The sequence below is a fragment of the Peromyscus californicus genome, unplaced genomic scaffold, assembly GCF_007827085.1.
Source record: "Peromyscus californicus insignis strain IS unplaced genomic scaffold, ASM782708v3 Scaffold_6__1_contigs__length_162567912, whole genome shotgun sequence".
NCBI classification, from domain to species: Eukaryota; Metazoa; Chordata; class Mammalia; order Rodentia; family Cricetidae; genus Peromyscus; species Peromyscus californicus.
In genome coordinates, this window is record NW_026294584.1 from 58,311,212 (window position 1) to 58,329,690 (window position 18,479).

Below are 18,479 nucleotides of genomic sequence, written 5' to 3' on the forward strand. Positions count from 1 at the left end.
TGCCTTTATGCACACATGTGCATAGTTTTAATTCTATAGAAATGTTCTATATGTCATTCAAAGGCAATTATAGTATATAAAATATAACTGGTCATCATGGCATTTTGAGTGATGAAGAGCCAGAGTCCCTGACTTGTAGTCTACTTACTACCCAGGCAACCACTGGGCCATGACTGTCATGACCTTGGAAGATGAGCATGACCACCAGTCACCTGCTACATGCCAGGTCTGTGCCACTCTTGGCACACAAATTCACAGGGAAAGATAAATGGAAAACACTAGCGAATGGATCAGGGACAGTGGTGGAATTATCACTTTTGTAAAGAAAGCTTTGGGAGATGTTTACCGTAGTCTGCCTGATGTTGGGACAACTTGAAAAAGAAGGATGGCTTTGGTGCTGTGGAAAGTGTGAAGGCTGCCATTGACCTTGATTCCCCATCAGGAGACTCATCAAGATGATGTCTGATCAAGAGGACACTAAGTGATCCTTCAGAGTTACAGAGAAGAAACACATGAGAAATGCATAAAATCCAGTGAGGAATGAACACACAACCCTCAAATAAATCAGTGTAAAGCAACTCCTCCACCATGGACAAAAGACTTGAAATAGCTTTCAAAAAAACCAATGGAAAAGAAATTACTCTCATCACTGTTAACGGAAGAAAATTTCCCTCAGCTTCCTAATGATGGCAGATGAACCTAATGCATAACTATTTCAGAATGTTTTAAAGTTGATATTTACATAGGGACTAAGTGCTGGTAGTCAGAGCCTGTGAGATTTTCTATGGCAAAAAGTGGTAATAAGGCCTTTAATCCCAGCACTCAGGAGGTAGAGGCAGGAGGATCTTTGTGAGTTCGAGACCAGCCTGGTCTACAGAGCGAGGTTCAGGAAAGGAACAAAGCTACACAATGAAACCCTGTCTCGAAAAACCAAAAAAAAAAAAAAAATAATAATAAAAAATAAAATAAAATAAATTTTTAAAAAAAGTGGTAATAAGAGTTCTACATTTCAGGAGAATAATAATGGTATTGCAAGGCTCAATATAGTAATTCAACTCAGTTGTATCCATCCCTGGGTGTAGATCAAAAGACATGAAAATCCTGTCATTGTAAAAGACTGGGAGTGCAGACAAGTAATATGTTGTTCAGTCAGGTGAAGGACAATGTTCTCTTAATTGTGCAGTGAGCTGCAGTGGGTATGCTCTTTTATCCAGTGAGGCAGCAGCTTTGCAGCACAGTAAGAAGCAACTAGAATATTCAAGAAACATAACTAATATATCAAAGGTTTCACATTAAATATATATATATATATATATATATATATATACCTGAATATGTATACAGCATACATATGAATAATTAAATGGTTGTATATGGAAAAACATCTACAAGGAAATAGATCAAACTATTTTTAGTGGAGAAAATAATTTGCATTTCACTTTACTTGTTTATTCTTCATAATATTCTTCATCTGTAATCATGAACAAGCATTTGTTTTGAGACTTGTGAGGGGGCTAGAAATTATTTGTATCATGTGACCCTAAAGAATGGAAAGGGAAGGTTCAGTGGGGGAATCAGAGCCCCAACCAAATAAAAGCATTTGAGAAATGTCTATCTATGTGAACCTGTGTGTACACACAACCACAGTTGAGATGTGTCTAAAGAAGCTATTTTATTTTAATTTTTTGGATTTATTTCACATGTGCACATGGAGAGGAGCACCTGCATGTCACAGTGAATGTGTGGAGTCAGAGGACGGCCTGCAGGAGTCGAACTTCTACAATGTGGCTCCCTGGAATCCGACGCACGGTGTCAGCTGGACACCAAGTGCCTTTACTCACTGACCTAATTTCCAGCCCAAGATATTTTTTTTTCAGAGCTGTTTTCATCTTACTTTTCTCTAATGAAACACCTAGAGTAACCTTTGAAAATCAACTGTGGTTTATAGAGATGTGACATTACCTTTGTGAAACACGTTGCTCGTTCTATGACCTCACCAAAAAGAGTCATTACCGTTTTACTGGAAAGTAGTTCACTTCCAAAGTTTTATTGACTGACTGGGATTCATGATAGCAGTAGAAATATATCTACTCAAACACCTACTGCCACTCTGTACTGCCATCCGTCAATAGCAGGTGACCGTCCTGCTTCTCAGACACTTCGTGTGTGTGTTTCCAACAATAAAACACAGAACAGCCTTGCTCTTTAGACTTATTCCTTGTTTTATTTCTCCTCCTTTCTGCTCTCCTACCATAGAGAGGAGCACATGCACACACACACACACACACACACACACACACACACACACTTCATTGTCACCCACACACTTTTGCTTTCATCCCCACACATGAAGAGACAAGAATTACTCTCCCCATTTTGTACTCAGCAACCAGACTCAGAGCAGTGACCAGCTTGTCCCCATCTAAACATCAAACTAGTGTGATGGCACCATCAGATCCCAGGCCCTCTAGCACCTGAGCCCATGTGATACTGAGCTGATAACTCATTCACCCTCCCAAATTTAGCAGAATTCACAACACTGTCCAAAATGTTTGCATTTTCTTTTTAAGAGAGCAGGCATTTCTTCATTTTCATAGCTTTTGTTTATAGCTACTGCAAAAATCCTGGCTCTCCTATACAAATTTTGATAGACGGAGCTCCAGTTGTATATTGGCTTCACATTGTAAAGGGAAGATCTGCCCCTGTGCATAGTGGGCTGTGCAGTCAATGTCTTATTTCCCTTTTGCTCTCACTTCTCAGGAAGCAACCAGCTTGGCCCCATCTATGGCCACACATCCGTGACATCAGGGAGCCTGCTGGATGATCACCACTGGCACTCTGTGCTCATTGAGCGCCAGGGACGCAGCATTAACCTGACCTTGGACAGGAGCATGCAGCATTTCCGCACCAATGGAGAGTTTGACTACCTGGACTTGGACTATGAGGTACACTTGAGAATGTGGGATTGTGATGGAGGAGGAGGGAATACATACTCTACTATTGCTTTCTCTTAATTACATATCAGTTAATTGTGTATCTGCTTAAGCCTTTTCCCTTCCTTCTCTATAGAAAGGAGATATCGCCGGGCGGTGGTGGCGCACACCTTTAATCCCAGCACTTGGGAGGCAGAGCCAGGCGGATCTCTGTGAGTTCGAGGCCGGCCTGGTCTCCAAAGCGAGTTCCAGGAAAGGCACAAAGCTACACAGAGAAACCCTGTCTCGAAAAACCAAAAAAAAAAAAAAAAAAAAAAAAAAAAGAAAGGCGATATCTTTAAATCTAATTTATTTAACAAATTATATGTGTAATTGTAATATACATTATATATGTTTTAGTTGAGAATTTTTTCTTTTGTTGAAGATAGCTTTTTTTCCTCACATACAATATCCTGATTATGGTTTCCCCTACTTGCTCTACTCCTCCCAGTTCTACCCCACATCCCCTCCACCCCATCTTTCCTCTCACTAGAAGACAAACAGGAGGGGCTGGAGAGATGCCTCAGAGGTTAAGAGCACTAGTTGCTCTTCCAGAGGTCCTAAGTTCAAGTCTCAGGAACCACATGGTGGTTCACAGCCATCTATAATGAAATCCGGTACTCTCTTCTATTGTGCAGGAAGAAAACTATATATATATATATATATATATATATATATATATATATATATATATATAAAAATCTTCTTTAAAAAAGAAAGGAAAACAAACAGGCTTATAAGTGATAACAATAAAATAAAATAACACATTGGAATAGGACAAAATGAAAGGAAAAGAGCCCAAGCAAAGGCAAGAAGCAGATATAGATACAGAGTCCCAGTTCTTTGCATACTCAGGAACCTTATAAAAACACTAAACTGAAAGCCATAATATATGTACAAAGTACCTGTAGGAGAGAGAGAGAGAGAGAGAGAGAGAGAGAGAGAGAGAGAGAGAGAGAGAGAGAGAGAGAGAGAGAGAGAGAATGTATATGTGAATGAAAAGTAAGTTAAAAATAAAATAAAATTTAAAAAATGAAGGAAATCCCTGACATTATGATACAAGATGCCTCCAAAGATACTGTTTAGTTCATTTTCTGTTGGCCACCTATGTCTGGGCATGCTGCTCACCCTCTAAAGTAGTTTGTCTCACCAGTGAAAATCCTTTGAAGTAAACTAAAATTTCATTTACAAGTGGTTATTAATTAGAAGTAGGATTATTTCCAATTATAGTAATTAGGAAATAGGAAACTGGATTAGGGATGGGGGCATGTGTCCTTCTCCTTTTAGCCCTAGGACTACATCTGGTGCAGACTTGTGCTAGCCCTGTGTATGCTGCCTCAGTCTCTGTGGCTTCATATGTGCATTGATCCTCTTGTGTTTAGAAAGTCCAGTTTCTCCTCCATCCCCTCTGGACTGGTCTGCAGTCCCTTTGGAGAGTATGCTCAGACAGAGCTAAGTGCTTCCCCCTGGTCTCCAGCTACTTGAAGTCCATATATCCTTCCACTTCTCATACCATAAGTACCAGGCCTTTCCTCATGGACCCCTATTTCCAACCATCACTACTGGCAATGAATTATGACATCTGCTACTCATGAGACTATGCAGTATGTCATATACAGAAGGTTCACTTGTGTTTTGTAGTATATAGATTAAAAATTTCTTCACTTCTATTTTATATTATTTATAAATTCATACCTATAGATAGGACTTTAAGTAAACTTTTCTCAGACATAGTTGTCATAAAAATAAAATAAAATATAGAACATTTTAAAGAATTGTCCATTAAGATTCATTTCAATTTCTAAATAACCAAGCATTTTAAAAATACTCTGATCCAATGAGATTACTCAGAAAGTAAAGGCACCCTAAATTCAATCCTGTATTGAAAAAATTACACTATATATAGTGAAAAAAGAGATGGACTCTTACAAGCTGTCCTCTAATCTCACCAAGCATAATGGGGCATGTGAGTGTCCACACACACACACACACACACACACACACACACACACCCAAATAAATATAGAAAACAGATAATAACTTAAAAAAACCAAAGATCACCTTGATGTTTAATACACACACATATATACACATGTATATATATGCATATGTTATAATTTTATAACATTCAAGTTGATATATTAGGCTTTAAGTAAATTATCAGAGTGGTTCAACACAGTGCATCACATCTGTTACTAGTGAACAGGGGTAAAGCTTTTACAGTGTTGTATGTAATTGGAGTGAGAAGAAAGCACTGCATTTTCTGGAGCAAGCACCCAAGCAATATCAAAAGCATGACATGTCAACAGATAGATGCTTCCCAACTTTCTTAGTTCATGGAATTAGTCAAGCTTTAATCTTCCAAAGTATTTGGAGCATAGGTGGTTCAAATCACTTGAAATTTATGTCCGACTAATTTGATAGCCATTTGCAAACCTCCCTACTTATAAATAACAGTGGGATAATGAACAAAACTGTGGTGCTTGAATACATTTTCAGATTTGGCCTCTAATTTGATACTGTCATTCTTTTTCTGGTCAATTCCTGTACTGTATATTTGGCTCCCGACCTCACCACACACAACAGAAAGTCGTGAGACAGACCAGGGCAAGACCATACATTGGATGATGATAAGAATTGTGATTCCTTCAAAGACTTACTATACATTGGGACAACACCTGAGGTTGCTATGAATTTTTGTGTTCATTAAAATCTACATTTAAGAAAGAGGAAATCTATGTACACATTGTGTGTTAGCCTCCAATTATATGTAAAATTTAATAATATAGAATAATCTCATCATAAAATTATTGGTGAGAAATCCGAATTGATAGCTATAAAATGTGTTTATATGTCAATGGAGACAAATTAACATAAAAACATAAGCTTAATCGTGAATTATTGATACCCCAAAATACTCATCTACAAATGACTATTAAAAGGAGCTGTGAATTTTAAAGAGAACATGTGGGATACATAATAGGGTTTGGAGGGAGGAAAGAGAAGGGAGAAGTGATATAATGATATTATAACCTCAAAACTAAAATAATTCTTTTAATAGTGAAAGAATATGAAAGTCCAAGAAATTTGAATCTCCTGAAAGTTGATACTGCATCTCTTGTGACTTACTGCTCTATTGTATTAGATAACTTGCAGATGAATTATTCATCTTCCATTAATAAACTTTGAAGTATCACAGAATAGGGAGACATCCTGAAGCATTGGCCATGGGCAAACATAATTCCAATTTTCAAAAACCGTAATTAAAGATTTGGGGTCACAGACCCCGTTGAGTTTGTGATAAAATCTGTGCATATTCATGTGCACGCAACACATTCTACATGAGGTCAACAGTTCTAGGATTTCACAGTGTGTCAAATCATTCTGTATACAACACAGTCTCATTTTGGGGATTCTCGGCTATGGACTGGAATGAGTGGGAAATATTTATCAAAAGAAGTAGTAGGGGAAATATAAATTTACTGAAAAATGATGATGATTTAATTATTATTTCCCATTGATAAGCTAGTCTCTAGTAACTCTCTTCTTGGGAACAGCAGCTATTGTCATGTGTCACAGTAAAAGTTGGTGTGTCTAATGTTGTATTTTATACTATGTAGTAAAGATACTTTATGTGTTATTTAAAGAAATCTGGGGCCTATTAAGAGCCTGTATCAGAACAGTTGCCCATGTCTCTTTGATGTATCAACAGAAGAAGTAGATTCCTACCACACAGGCTGGTAAAATTAACTTCAAACCTAACATAACACGTATTTTGTAAAACTCATATTGTAGTATTAAACTGTAGTATAAAGGATAAAAGAGCTAGTCTTCTCATGTTAACAAAGACTGTGTAGCCGGGCGGTGGTGGCACACGCCTTTAATCCCAGCACTTGGGAGGCAGAGCCAGGCGGATCTCTGTGAGTTCGAGGCCAGCCTGGGCTACCAAGTGAGTTCCAGGAGAGGCGCAAAGCTACACAGAGAAACCCTGTCTCGAAAAACCAAAAAAAAAAAACAAAAAAAAAAAAACAAAAAAAAACAAAGACTGTGTCCTGTTCCCCACGAACTACTTGACTTCAGTTCTTGCAAAGTGGTCTGAGGCAAAGGGCATTGAGGCTTAACAGGAATGTGCTAGAAGTTCTCAGAAGCTCCCACTGTTGTGGAAAAGGAGGAATACACTGATCTGATTCTTTAACTGTCATAGTGTAAATATCTCACCGTGGGGAATTTCATGCTGTAAGTTGAATTGTACTGAGTAGGGGACCGCAAAAAGATGTCAACCAACACACCATTGCACAACACAGTGCATGCATCAGATAGGTGCTGTGTAAATAACCTGTAGAGCACATATAGTAAGTGTAGAGTTTAATTATAAGGAGATATTAACATTCTGTTGGAAGTAATTTAATTCAAACACTATCCTATTTGTGTTTTAATAGTGGTTCTGTTGAACACCAGTCCTGAAGAGCCAGCTAGTACTAGCAATATCCAATACAACATTGCTAGGGGTAGACAGAATACACCTGCCTCCATTTTTAACAATGTACATCATCAAAGAGATGTGATGTACTACTTTGCACCTTTGACATGATTCAATGTTAACATTACTCTTGTGTACGAAAGTGGCCCAAAGTTCTTCTCTGTGGTGTCATTATATGATAAAGTAGGGAGATCACTGTCAGCAGTCAAACTACTAACTACATGGTAGTGTGAGATTGAAGGAGTATATATTTTGTTCTCTTCCATGTCAAGGAAACTAAGAGACAGGGCAGTAATCCAAGGTTTGGCTAGATTTGATTCTGTTCTTCAGTTAAACGCCACTTACAGTGCTTTGGATGAATGCCATGATTTTTTGCAATATATCTCTGCTTGTGAAAAAGGAAGTGACTCTTATTGTCCCTTTTAAACCTATAAACACAACACAGTCAGAGAGAAAATCAACCATATACCCTCCAGCAGAACTGAAAGCCTGAATTTGAATCACTTTCTGACCCTCACTGGTTGTGTGACATGAGTAATTCATATTCCCTTAATATAATAAGAAAATAAGATCATACTTCTTCTTAGATCACATGATAAAATAACAAATATATACATATGTATATGTATATATATATGTGTGTGTGTGTGCTTGAATGTGTGCCTATGCATATACCATATATCAGTAAATATACATATATATATAAACATACACATGTGTACAGAAGAAACCATATTTGTACATATGCTTATATAACAGATGCATGTTTATCTCTTTCACATGGAAGGCATCCCATCTTTTGCACTTAGCTGTAGTTTCCAATGCCATCCATTCCACTGCAGTCTCCTTTCCTTTTGCATTGTTTTTTATCCTGATGGCAAATTACTCCAAGAAGGACATCTGCATTCTCATGGTCATTATGAGCAGCAGGCAGGAAGATAGGTTTAAAGACTTCCTTATGATCTTGGAGTGACATACATCCTACCAATAAAATACTGTAAGAGCAAACTACTCCCACAGAGGTTGGTATATGCTGTATATGTTGACTTGAGGATGATAGAGCTAACTAGAGAGGATTGTTACTCCATTCTAAAAAGGCTGTAGAGAAATTACACTGGAGGTGTCTGCCAACATCTGCTATACTGTGTGACTTCTTCATACCCAATTAACTGGCTTATAAGGGTTAAAAGTGGTAGTGATCTTATTAAGGCTACAGAAACTCCCAAATAGGATTTTTTAACCTGAATATTGAAAAGGGGTTTTATCACCATAACTTTAGGATACCTAAAAATGTGGTGCAACAATTGCAGTCTATGGCAAGAAAAAAATAAACGGCAAACTAATATGTGATTGCTTCCACGGGGAACCGGTGTTAGACCCCACTTCTCTGCCAAGCACCCTCTAACCCTTGCTCTCAGTGCTTCAGGATGAAACTGCCCATGAACGCACATCCCTGGTTACTGAAAGCAGAAGACATTTATGGTGCATTTGAGTCATCATCCCAGTGGAAAAACAAAGCCCAGATTGTAGAAACCATGTGCACAGAGGAACAAATCTGTAACGTGAAACAAGTATGACAAAATATTCAGAATGTGATGCTGTCAACACCAAACAGATTGTGTGAGCCAGTGAGACAGTTTGGCAAGTAAAGGCCCTTGCTGCCAAGCCTGAGCAACAGAGTTCAACACTGGGACCCACATGATGGAAGGAAAGAACCTATTCCACAAGTTGTCCTCTGACCTCCACTTATGTGTCATGGCATGCACATATGTACACACACACACACACACACACACACACACACACACACACACACACATTCATATAATAATACTACTAATAAATGTTAAAAACTTAAGATGGATTATTATGAATTCCTTAAAAGTAATCAGCAAAGAAACTGCACAAAACTACACAGCATTTTATTTTAGCATTATGGTTACTGCTATCAGTATCAAGATCAAGTCCAGAGTACCTAGCAAGGCCAGGATCACTGTGACTTTCAAATATTTTCTCAATGTTTCGACCATTTTTGGTTACTCTATATTTTTTCCTTTGTGGATTACTAATACTATTCTATGTGTTTTAATTTATTTTTAACTTCTCCTTTCATGTATGAACTCATTGCGAGTGATGTATATTCAGCTGAACATGATTAATAATACTTAATTTTATTTTAAGTGGGGCCTTCTTACAAACATTGTTTCGTAAACCACCATTAATTTGTCTTTTTCTCTAAAACTAATTAAGCACTTTAAATGCCATAGCACCTAATAATGGAACATAATTTACTCATGAGCCTCCTAGAATGTTGCACATCCTTGCCTTATATCAAATATAAAGTCCTCACTTTTGAAAATGTCTCAACAGTTCCTTTCACATTATAAACTATAAGGGGAAATTGAAAATGATGACCCTATAAAGGAAAAGTCTGCTTCATAGAAGTTGCTATTACAACCACAATTATACATTATATTTATTTACTAATTCACTATTAGTAGTGAATATTCCTAACAATACTGATTAAGTATAATTTTGTATCATCTATATTATTGCTACAGATTTTGAAAGTTGTGAGACATACATGGGGTAAAAAACAAATCCCCTCTAACAGGGATACCCAAAAGAACACATTAAGGAGGACTGGCTTTTTCCTTAAGGTCTGCAAGATCTATAAAATGTGTAAACCCTGAGTGCCCAACTTATAGCCCCCGTGTCCCACAAAGCTCCTAATCCATACACTAATGGTGTTTTTCAGCCATTTTCTATACTCAAAATAATTCTAATGAACCTTTGACTCCAACAGTCATTAGACTTCACAAAGCCCACAGAGAGCAAATACATTATTCCTTGCTTTGGATTACACTTTATCAGCTTATTATATTAGTGTTGGTTGTTTTGAGATTACTAGAGGCATTTATTGGTAACATGTCTTTGAATGATAAATATGAATATATAGTTTTAATATTCCTTGATAAAATAAAGTTGCTAGATAAAATCATTTTAAAATACTCTCAAGACAATTTATAAAATGCCTTTGGTGTTTAAAAACTGCAATGGAAGTTTGCTATGTTATTGGTCAAGTTATAATCTAATCATTGGAATTAATGATTCCACTATGCATTTCAGTAACAATATAATGTAATAAGCAAACGATTTTTTAGGTGAGATATAATGCTTGCTTATTTTTGACTAAGATAAAGATGCCTAACGATTGTATTTATAACTGTGCATAGTTTGTTGTAAGAAAGTGTAAACATTTACATTTAATTTTTTTCTCAAAGATAACATTTGGAGGCGTACCTTTCTCTGGCAAGCCAAGTTCCAGTAATAGGAAGAACTTTAAGGGTTGCATGGAAAGCATCAACTACAATGGTGTCAACATCACTGATCTTGCCCGGAGGAAAAAATTAGAGCCATCAAATGTGGTAAGAGTCAAAATATTGATCCATTTACAAAATTCACATGAACTTTTTGTTTTTTATGGGACATTAAATAACAACAAATATCTATCCCTTTTCATCCTGTTTGGGTTCAGTTCCACAGTGTAAAACAGATGTTGCCTAACAACATGTAGATACTTGACATACTCAGAATACACATTGACTTTGAGTCAAGCCAGCCTTTGTGACCAATAGTTTTAAACTTTCATCTAAGACTCATAAGAAGGAGAACAGACTGATAAGAGCTGAGGGAAATTGGAGAGGATGAAGAGGGTAACCAAAATGAATTATATGCATATATGGACTGTTCTATAAATGAAGTATCAGAGTAATAGCTAAATAATGGATTCAATAAAAAATGACTTTTGATCCTTGGAGAAACAAGAGTGGGTCACAAAAGCTCATGCTGAGCTTCTTGTGGATCCCTATGGAGACTGGTTTCAGATTTCTTGAAGAAGACCAAGTTAGGAGGATGTCTTAGCTGCTCGTGTCTCTATGTACTGCTGGGTAGCCCCAAAGAGAGTAACAAATGTTTTTCATGGAGCTTCCCTATAGCTCTGCTTGCAGCTTCAGAGGCTTAGTCAAATATCATGATGGGGAGCCTGGTGGGAACATGGTGCTTAAGTATTAGCTGAGGGGTACATCTTGATCTGTAGGCAGAAGAAATGAGAGAGAGAGAGAGAGAGAGAGAGAGAGAGAGAGAGAGAGAGAGAGAGAGAGAGAGAGAGAGAGACTGAGCCTGGTATGGGCTTTTGAAATCTCAAAGCCCATCCCCAGTGACACACTTCTTCTGACAAGGCTATACTTTCCAATTTTTCTAATCCTTTCAAACAGTCACACTCTCTGGTAACTGACTCATTCAAATATATGAGCCTATGGGGGCCATTCTTATTCAAACCACCAAACACATATATCATATACTATATGCAATTGCTGACCTGTATATGTAATGTAATATTTACACAAGCATATACATACCTCACATTCTATGCACACACATAAACTTATAGACCATGCAGTAACACACATACACCATGTACTATTCACACACACATATACCACATACAATAATACACAAGGACATGCACATAATATATACATACAAACACATGCACTAGCATAGCAATTAATATACACACAAGCACACATACTCCATATTCTTCTCACAAAACAATATACTATATGCTCATATACCACATACTATGGTTATATACAAACACACATAAACATATATCCCACATATGCTTACACAAACATACACTACACCTACACACACACACACACACACACACACACACACACACACACACACACACTTGTTAAGCTTTTAAGATTTGGAATGGATATAATGTCACAGAGGTCCTTTCACTGTTCTCAAAAATTGATGCTTTAGGAAAACAATATAGAATGTAAAGCATCAGAATAACATTTCTATTATTTCCATTTAAAAAGTAAAATTTTAGTTCAGTGTTGGTCCTGAGATGTATCCATTTGGTACTCAAACTACAGAACACCAACCATGGGGGCTCATTACTAAGACAACTGTAACTACAAAGCATGTTGAAACTAGAAAAGCCTTTGAATAGCCAAGATATTTTATAAAGTATAAGGCATCTACAAGTATATTTTATTTTAACAAATTATTTGTTGGCAACCACAGAACAATTTTTGTAGCAAAATCTTCACACTGAAAACATTAGGAAAAAAATCATGAAATAGAGCATTTCATTGCCATTCCTACAAAGTTAACATTTTAAAAGAAATTTGCTCAAAGACATTAGTAGCTGTTTTTTCAGTGAAATTCACTCAGCTCCCTGAAGACTCCTTGTATCCTCACATCCACACCCTCCTGGTGCATATATAATATATGATATATGATATATGGTATATATATATATATGGTATATATATATATATATATATATATATATATATAATTGAAGGAAGTAATAATGTCATCAAAGTCCTTAAAATATGATGATAAGATGAAAGAAGACCATTGTGTGGTCTCTGCATCACAGCAGGCTACTAAGCCATCAGCCTCTTTACTGGTGTTGTGCTGTGCTCTGAGTTAGAAGACCAGCTACTGCTTATTGGGTCTAACACTCCAGGAAGTTCCATCAAAATCCATGCACTCACAAAATCAGGCAGAGATGCTATCCCTTTACTTTGGTACAGGATCTATCACTTCTTGAATATTTGTAGAACCATCTCTTTATCGGTAGTTTCACATAAATGTTTGTTTGCTTGTAGGGGAATCTGAGTTTCTCTTGTGTGGAGCCCTACACAGTACCAGTCTTCTTCAATGCTACAAGCTACCTGGAGGTGCCTGGCAGACTTAATCAGGACCTGTTCTCAGTCAGTTTCCAGTTCAGGACTTGGAACCCTAGTGGTCTCCTGCTCTTCAGTCACTTTGCAGATAACTTAGGTAATGTGGAGATTGACCTTGTGGAGAGCAAAGTGGGCGTCCACATCAATACCACACAGACCAAGACAAGTCAAATCGACATCTCCTCAGGTCAGTGGCATTTGCTTCTGAAACTTCTATTGACAGTCCCAAAGAGGAAGCTGTTTGCCTTTCTCTCTCTCTCTCTCTCTCTCTCTCTCTCTCTCTCTCTCTCTCTCTCTCATCTCTTTAATCTTTTTATTGACACTACATTCTCACTATTATGCTTTCCATTTGGAATTTTAAAACTCTTACTTTATTGTACTAGAGAAATGCAGAGTTTAGGGTGTGGGCAAGGAAGAAAGCTGGTTGACTTTGAATTATGCCATGTGAATCTTCTAATTCTTCTAGATGCCTTATCATATTTAGTGGAGAAATAGCTATTCCTCATCACACATATTTTATATGTAAAACAAATAATGTTTGTAGTGACATGACAGTATTTGATTTATTTTGACCTCAAAAGCATTCAAATAGCTTTTACTAGTAGTTATAAGATTTTATTAATTTAATTATCAGTTTAAAGTAATGGTTAACTGCCTCAATCTCCTAGACATGTTCTAATTGTTAGGGGGAAAGTAAGCAAGTGGTAAATACAAGACAGAATAGCAAAGTATATATGTCTACTGAGGGAAGATGCACTTGGCATTGTTTTAAAAGGGCATTGTTATGATGTCATAAGATGAAGTTTAGGATACGCAGTAAATTGAGATTTATCAGTCCTGGAATATTCTTAGATTGATATGGTATTAGGAAAGATGACACTGAAAAGTGAGATGTTATTAACCAAGAAAAACTAGGTGCAAGTTGGAATAGTGATAAATAACATTTTTAACCAAGTTTCTCTAGTTATTCCTTGAAATAGGATCAATAGTTACATGTTCTGTGGTATACAAAATACCAAGGAAAAGTAACAGAGATAGAAGATCTGTCTTAGCTAATGATCTGAGAGTACCTCCATGATGGCAGCAGGGCATGAAGCAGCTGTCCATATTGCATTCAAAGCACAGAGAAAACAGTGATGTTTAACTTGCAAATAACAATTCAGATACTGGTTTGGAGACAAGAGAGTAGCATTTATGGAGCACTTAGTACAGATACACCAATTACAAAGAGAGGAGGTCGTGGCAGATAAACCAGGTGCTTAACTCCCTTTACATTTTGGAATAGAACATGACCATTCTGTAAGTTTTTGGCAGACACCTGACACCCTTTCTAACACACTGAATTACTTTGTTCATCTCATATCTTCATCCCTTTTCTAGGCTTCAAGCTCCTGCAGGGCTGAAGCCATACATAGTCTTCCTGTACCTTGAGCTTCCCTATCTTCTGGAAGAGAGATATTCCAGGAATGATTCTCTGTAGCTGAAGCTTTTCTATGTTCCACCTGGACCACAGCCAATCAGACCCAAGTAAACACACAGAGGCTTATATTAATTAAAACTGCTTGGCCATTAGCTCAGGCCTACCACTGACTAGCTCCTACATTTAAACTCAGCCCATTTCTGTTAATCTATGTCACCATGTTTTCCGTGGCTTTACCAGTGTGCCATTACATGCCGCTCCCTGGATGACAAGATGTCATCTCCCAACTCAGGCTTCCTCTTCCCAGAATTTTCATTGTCTGCTTATACCACCTATACTTCCTGCCTGGCTACTGGTCAATCAGCATTTTATTTATCAACCAATCAGAGCAACACATTCACAGCATATAGAATGAGATCATCCATCAGTTCTCAAGCTCAAGACTTACTCCTAAAGCTAGCTCTTAGTCAGATATTCTGCTAAAAGAGCCTATCGCCTCATACAATGGACTCTGTTTATCCGGAATGTCAAGCTCTGTGGACTTCACCTGTTCATCTGATAATTGTTCTAAAAAGCTGCTTGTGGATTATCTAATTGCCAAGACACCCTTTTCCTGTGCTCTGATTTTGTATTATTATTTTTAATTTTTTCTTCACATTCAGTTAAAATGATTAATCAACCAATTTTTTAAATCATTTTCTTCTCTGGTAAGCTCTGCCAAAGAGATTCAGAGTAAACAAGAAATGTCTAGAGGCCCAGAATAAGACAAAACAAATATACATAAATGATTTATACAGTTGAAAAGCAATCTACTGCCAGGATTAAAGGCTCTTTTTTAATGGCTAAACACATAAAATTGTTAGCATGTAGTCCTCCCTCTTGGCACTATGTAAGAAAACTAACTTGCTCATGTGTTTCCATGTAACCAAGTCATTGTGTCTAAAATAATAATAATATCTTCAACGCAGTAATTACTAAAGTTGTTCATATGATTTTGTCTAACTTGGGTCTCTAAGACACTATCTAACTTAAGCAATGTTAAAAAAACAAAGACTCAACAAAAGAATTAAGTTTAAACAATGTGTAAATAAATATTCATCCACAGGACAATAACTGATTTTTTTTTTGTAAATTCAGGCAATTAGCCTTAATAGTTTTTCTTAAAGATAGAAAAACGGATGTTAGAGTATTTGAAATTTAGCCAAAAGGTGTGTAGCTTGAAGGAAACTGATATGATATCTGAATATTTTAAAGCCTTACTCTCAACTCAATGGAATATTTCAAATATGTACTTTTCCCTATGCATGTACTAAGAATGAAGGTCACATTGTTATTATACACATTTTAGAAAAGCAAGTGTCTGTAAACAGAAAAATAGCCATTAAAAACACATTGCATCCAGCTAATGGTAAAATGCTTGCCATGAAAGCATGAAGAACTGAGATTAGATTCCAAGTACTCATACAAAAGCTAGGTTTGATGGTGGACTGTGCCCTTAATGACAGTGCTGGGGGAACAGAACAAGAGGATCCTTAAGGCTAGCTGGCCAACCAGTGTGGCCAAATGGCAAGATTCTGGTGTGGTGGAAGATTTTTTTCCCAAAATACTAGACAGGGAACAATTAAAGAAGACACTTGACATTGACATATGAACTCCATGTACATATACATGACTGTGACCACTCACATACAAACTCACACACAAGAATACATACACACATAAAAACACACATTCAAAATCAAAAGAAAATACTTTTAAAACTTAAAATGTTCACTCTTGTTTTTTTCAGATCAGTTTCATAGAATACAATTCATCAAATATTACCAAATTCAATTAAGTATACAAATTACTGGCTGTATGCCGGAACACTGAGAAGAGAGCCCAAAGCCCTGTTGTTTGGTTTAGCAAAGGTACTATACATGTATCACATTATTTCTACTATTAACAGCATGAGAATTCAAAAAAATATCAATTCACTGTGCTTTGTTTTCAAAATACCTTTGGTTGCAAACAGTTTTTAAATACAAGAAATCTATAAGAGAAAAATACCTACCAATAGCATTTTGTTGGACACATACAGAGCAGGGCACTGAGAGGTCAATTCAGAGTTTTTCAGATATTGCTGTATGCTTGTAACTTCTTTCTGATTTTAGTTAATATGTTCTATTTTCAGGGTGAAGGTAACCAGTTGATTCAAACCCTTTTTGTTCTGTCGTTTACAATACAGCTCTGGAGTATTGATTTAAAATGATTCTTACAGCGAAGAGGATAATCTATATGGCTCACATTCTTCTTGCACCTTTTTCTCCAAGTCGTGATGACTTCTCTTTGTTCATGGTAGTCCTTGGCAAAACACTCAATATGTAAATTTAGGCAAACTCTGTGTGACCTCAAATTTTCAGATTATCTTTCCATGGACACATTTTCTAAGTTTCAAAGTCAATTTTAGAAAATCTGTCCACTATATTTCTTTAAAAAATAAACGTAGTATTCACTGACATGTGGATGCATATTTGTGCTATAATTTTAGGAACAAATGGTAAGAATGGGGGAGGGGATCTGCTAAAAAAATGCCTATGGGACAACATCTGTTCCCTGTGGGGAATCTTTTAATTTTGCCTTTCATATTCAGAGCTCTAGATTAGGTGGACCCAATGATTTGTGTGTTCCAAATAGTTTGGGTCAAAGCATAGTAATAATAGTATCTGATGTCACATACAATATCTACTGATGCAATGTTTCACGAAATGAAATTAATCTTGATATTTCAAATATGCTATAATTATTTTTGACACTTCTTTTCTTTTCATTTTCCCATTAAAATAATTTCCATGACCCACTACAATGATTACATTCCCTTAGTACACTTAGAACACAGACCTACCCATCTGTCACATAATTGGAAGAGTTGGAATGTTTAAAAGCTTGAAGTCTCTACAGTTCTTTACTATTTTTTTCCTTTTGGACAGTTAGATGTATTGCTTAGGCATAGTACTAAAAATTTATATGGATAGCAAAAAATAAGATGAAATAAAAAACTATTAATATATAGTCTTTTAGACTTACCAATCATCTGAAATAAGTTTTTTTGTATTCAAAATACCTCAGTGTTTTGAAACCAAATGTGAACAAATTCTTAGAATAGTAAGAAATCAGCTGTGGTGTCCTATATTAATAAAGTCATGAAATATGATTTGCCAGAACATATATATAAAGTAAGTATGATTTCTGTTAATGACTTTTCTTATCTATTATTTTTAAAAAAGTTAATCCCTATGTGTGAGTAAAGGAAGTCTTTCAGAAAAGTCATTCTGCATATTCTCTGCTCTAGACCAGCTGTTTGGTTGAGCCCCAGTATGCAAGGTTCCTTGTTCTGTTCATGTAGATTTTTGTTTCAATTACAGAATGATAGTTCAGAATTGAAACTGCTTCAGAAATCTGAGTTCTGCAAGCATGACCTTTGTTTGTATTTCATTCTCCTGAGAACACCTTTTTGTGGCCCTGTTTCATTTACTTGTCTTTCTTAGTAAAATTTCTTTGGAAACCTTCGAGTTCCATCTGGGTACATTGTAGACAGAATAGAGGGTTTATTCTTTGGTGTGTGCCTGAGAGCAGCTGAGGAGTGCTGACAAGGTCCCAGAGCAATCTGAGAATGTACATTGGGGACCAATCATGGCACAATCAAGCAGTGAGACATCCTTTCCTTCGTTTTTGTGAACGTTTTAAGAGGTAGCCAACCCATTAGAATTTCTTTCTACATTAAAGATTAGTTTCCAACGTTCAGATGTCTCTCATAAAATAGTTTTTCTGTTTAATTTTTTTACTGTGGATGG

The 18,479-nt window shown here is 36.5% G+C and overlaps 1 protein-coding gene across 1 annotated transcript in view; it reads left to right on the top strand.

Annotated features, from left to right (window-relative positions):
- Positions 1-18,479, top strand: part of Cntnap2 (contactin associated protein 2) — a 1,578,963-nt gene that overhangs the window by 869,682 nt on the left and 690,802 nt on the right. The window contains exons 6-8 of the mRNA XM_052721500.1: positions 2,761-2,945; positions 10,737-10,880; positions 13,149-13,413. Coding sequence (XP_052577460.1) covers positions 2,761-2,945; positions 10,737-10,880; positions 13,149-13,413 — 594 coding nt within the window. The remainder of the gene's footprint in view (positions 1-2,760; positions 2,946-10,736; positions 10,881-13,148; positions 13,414-18,479) is intronic.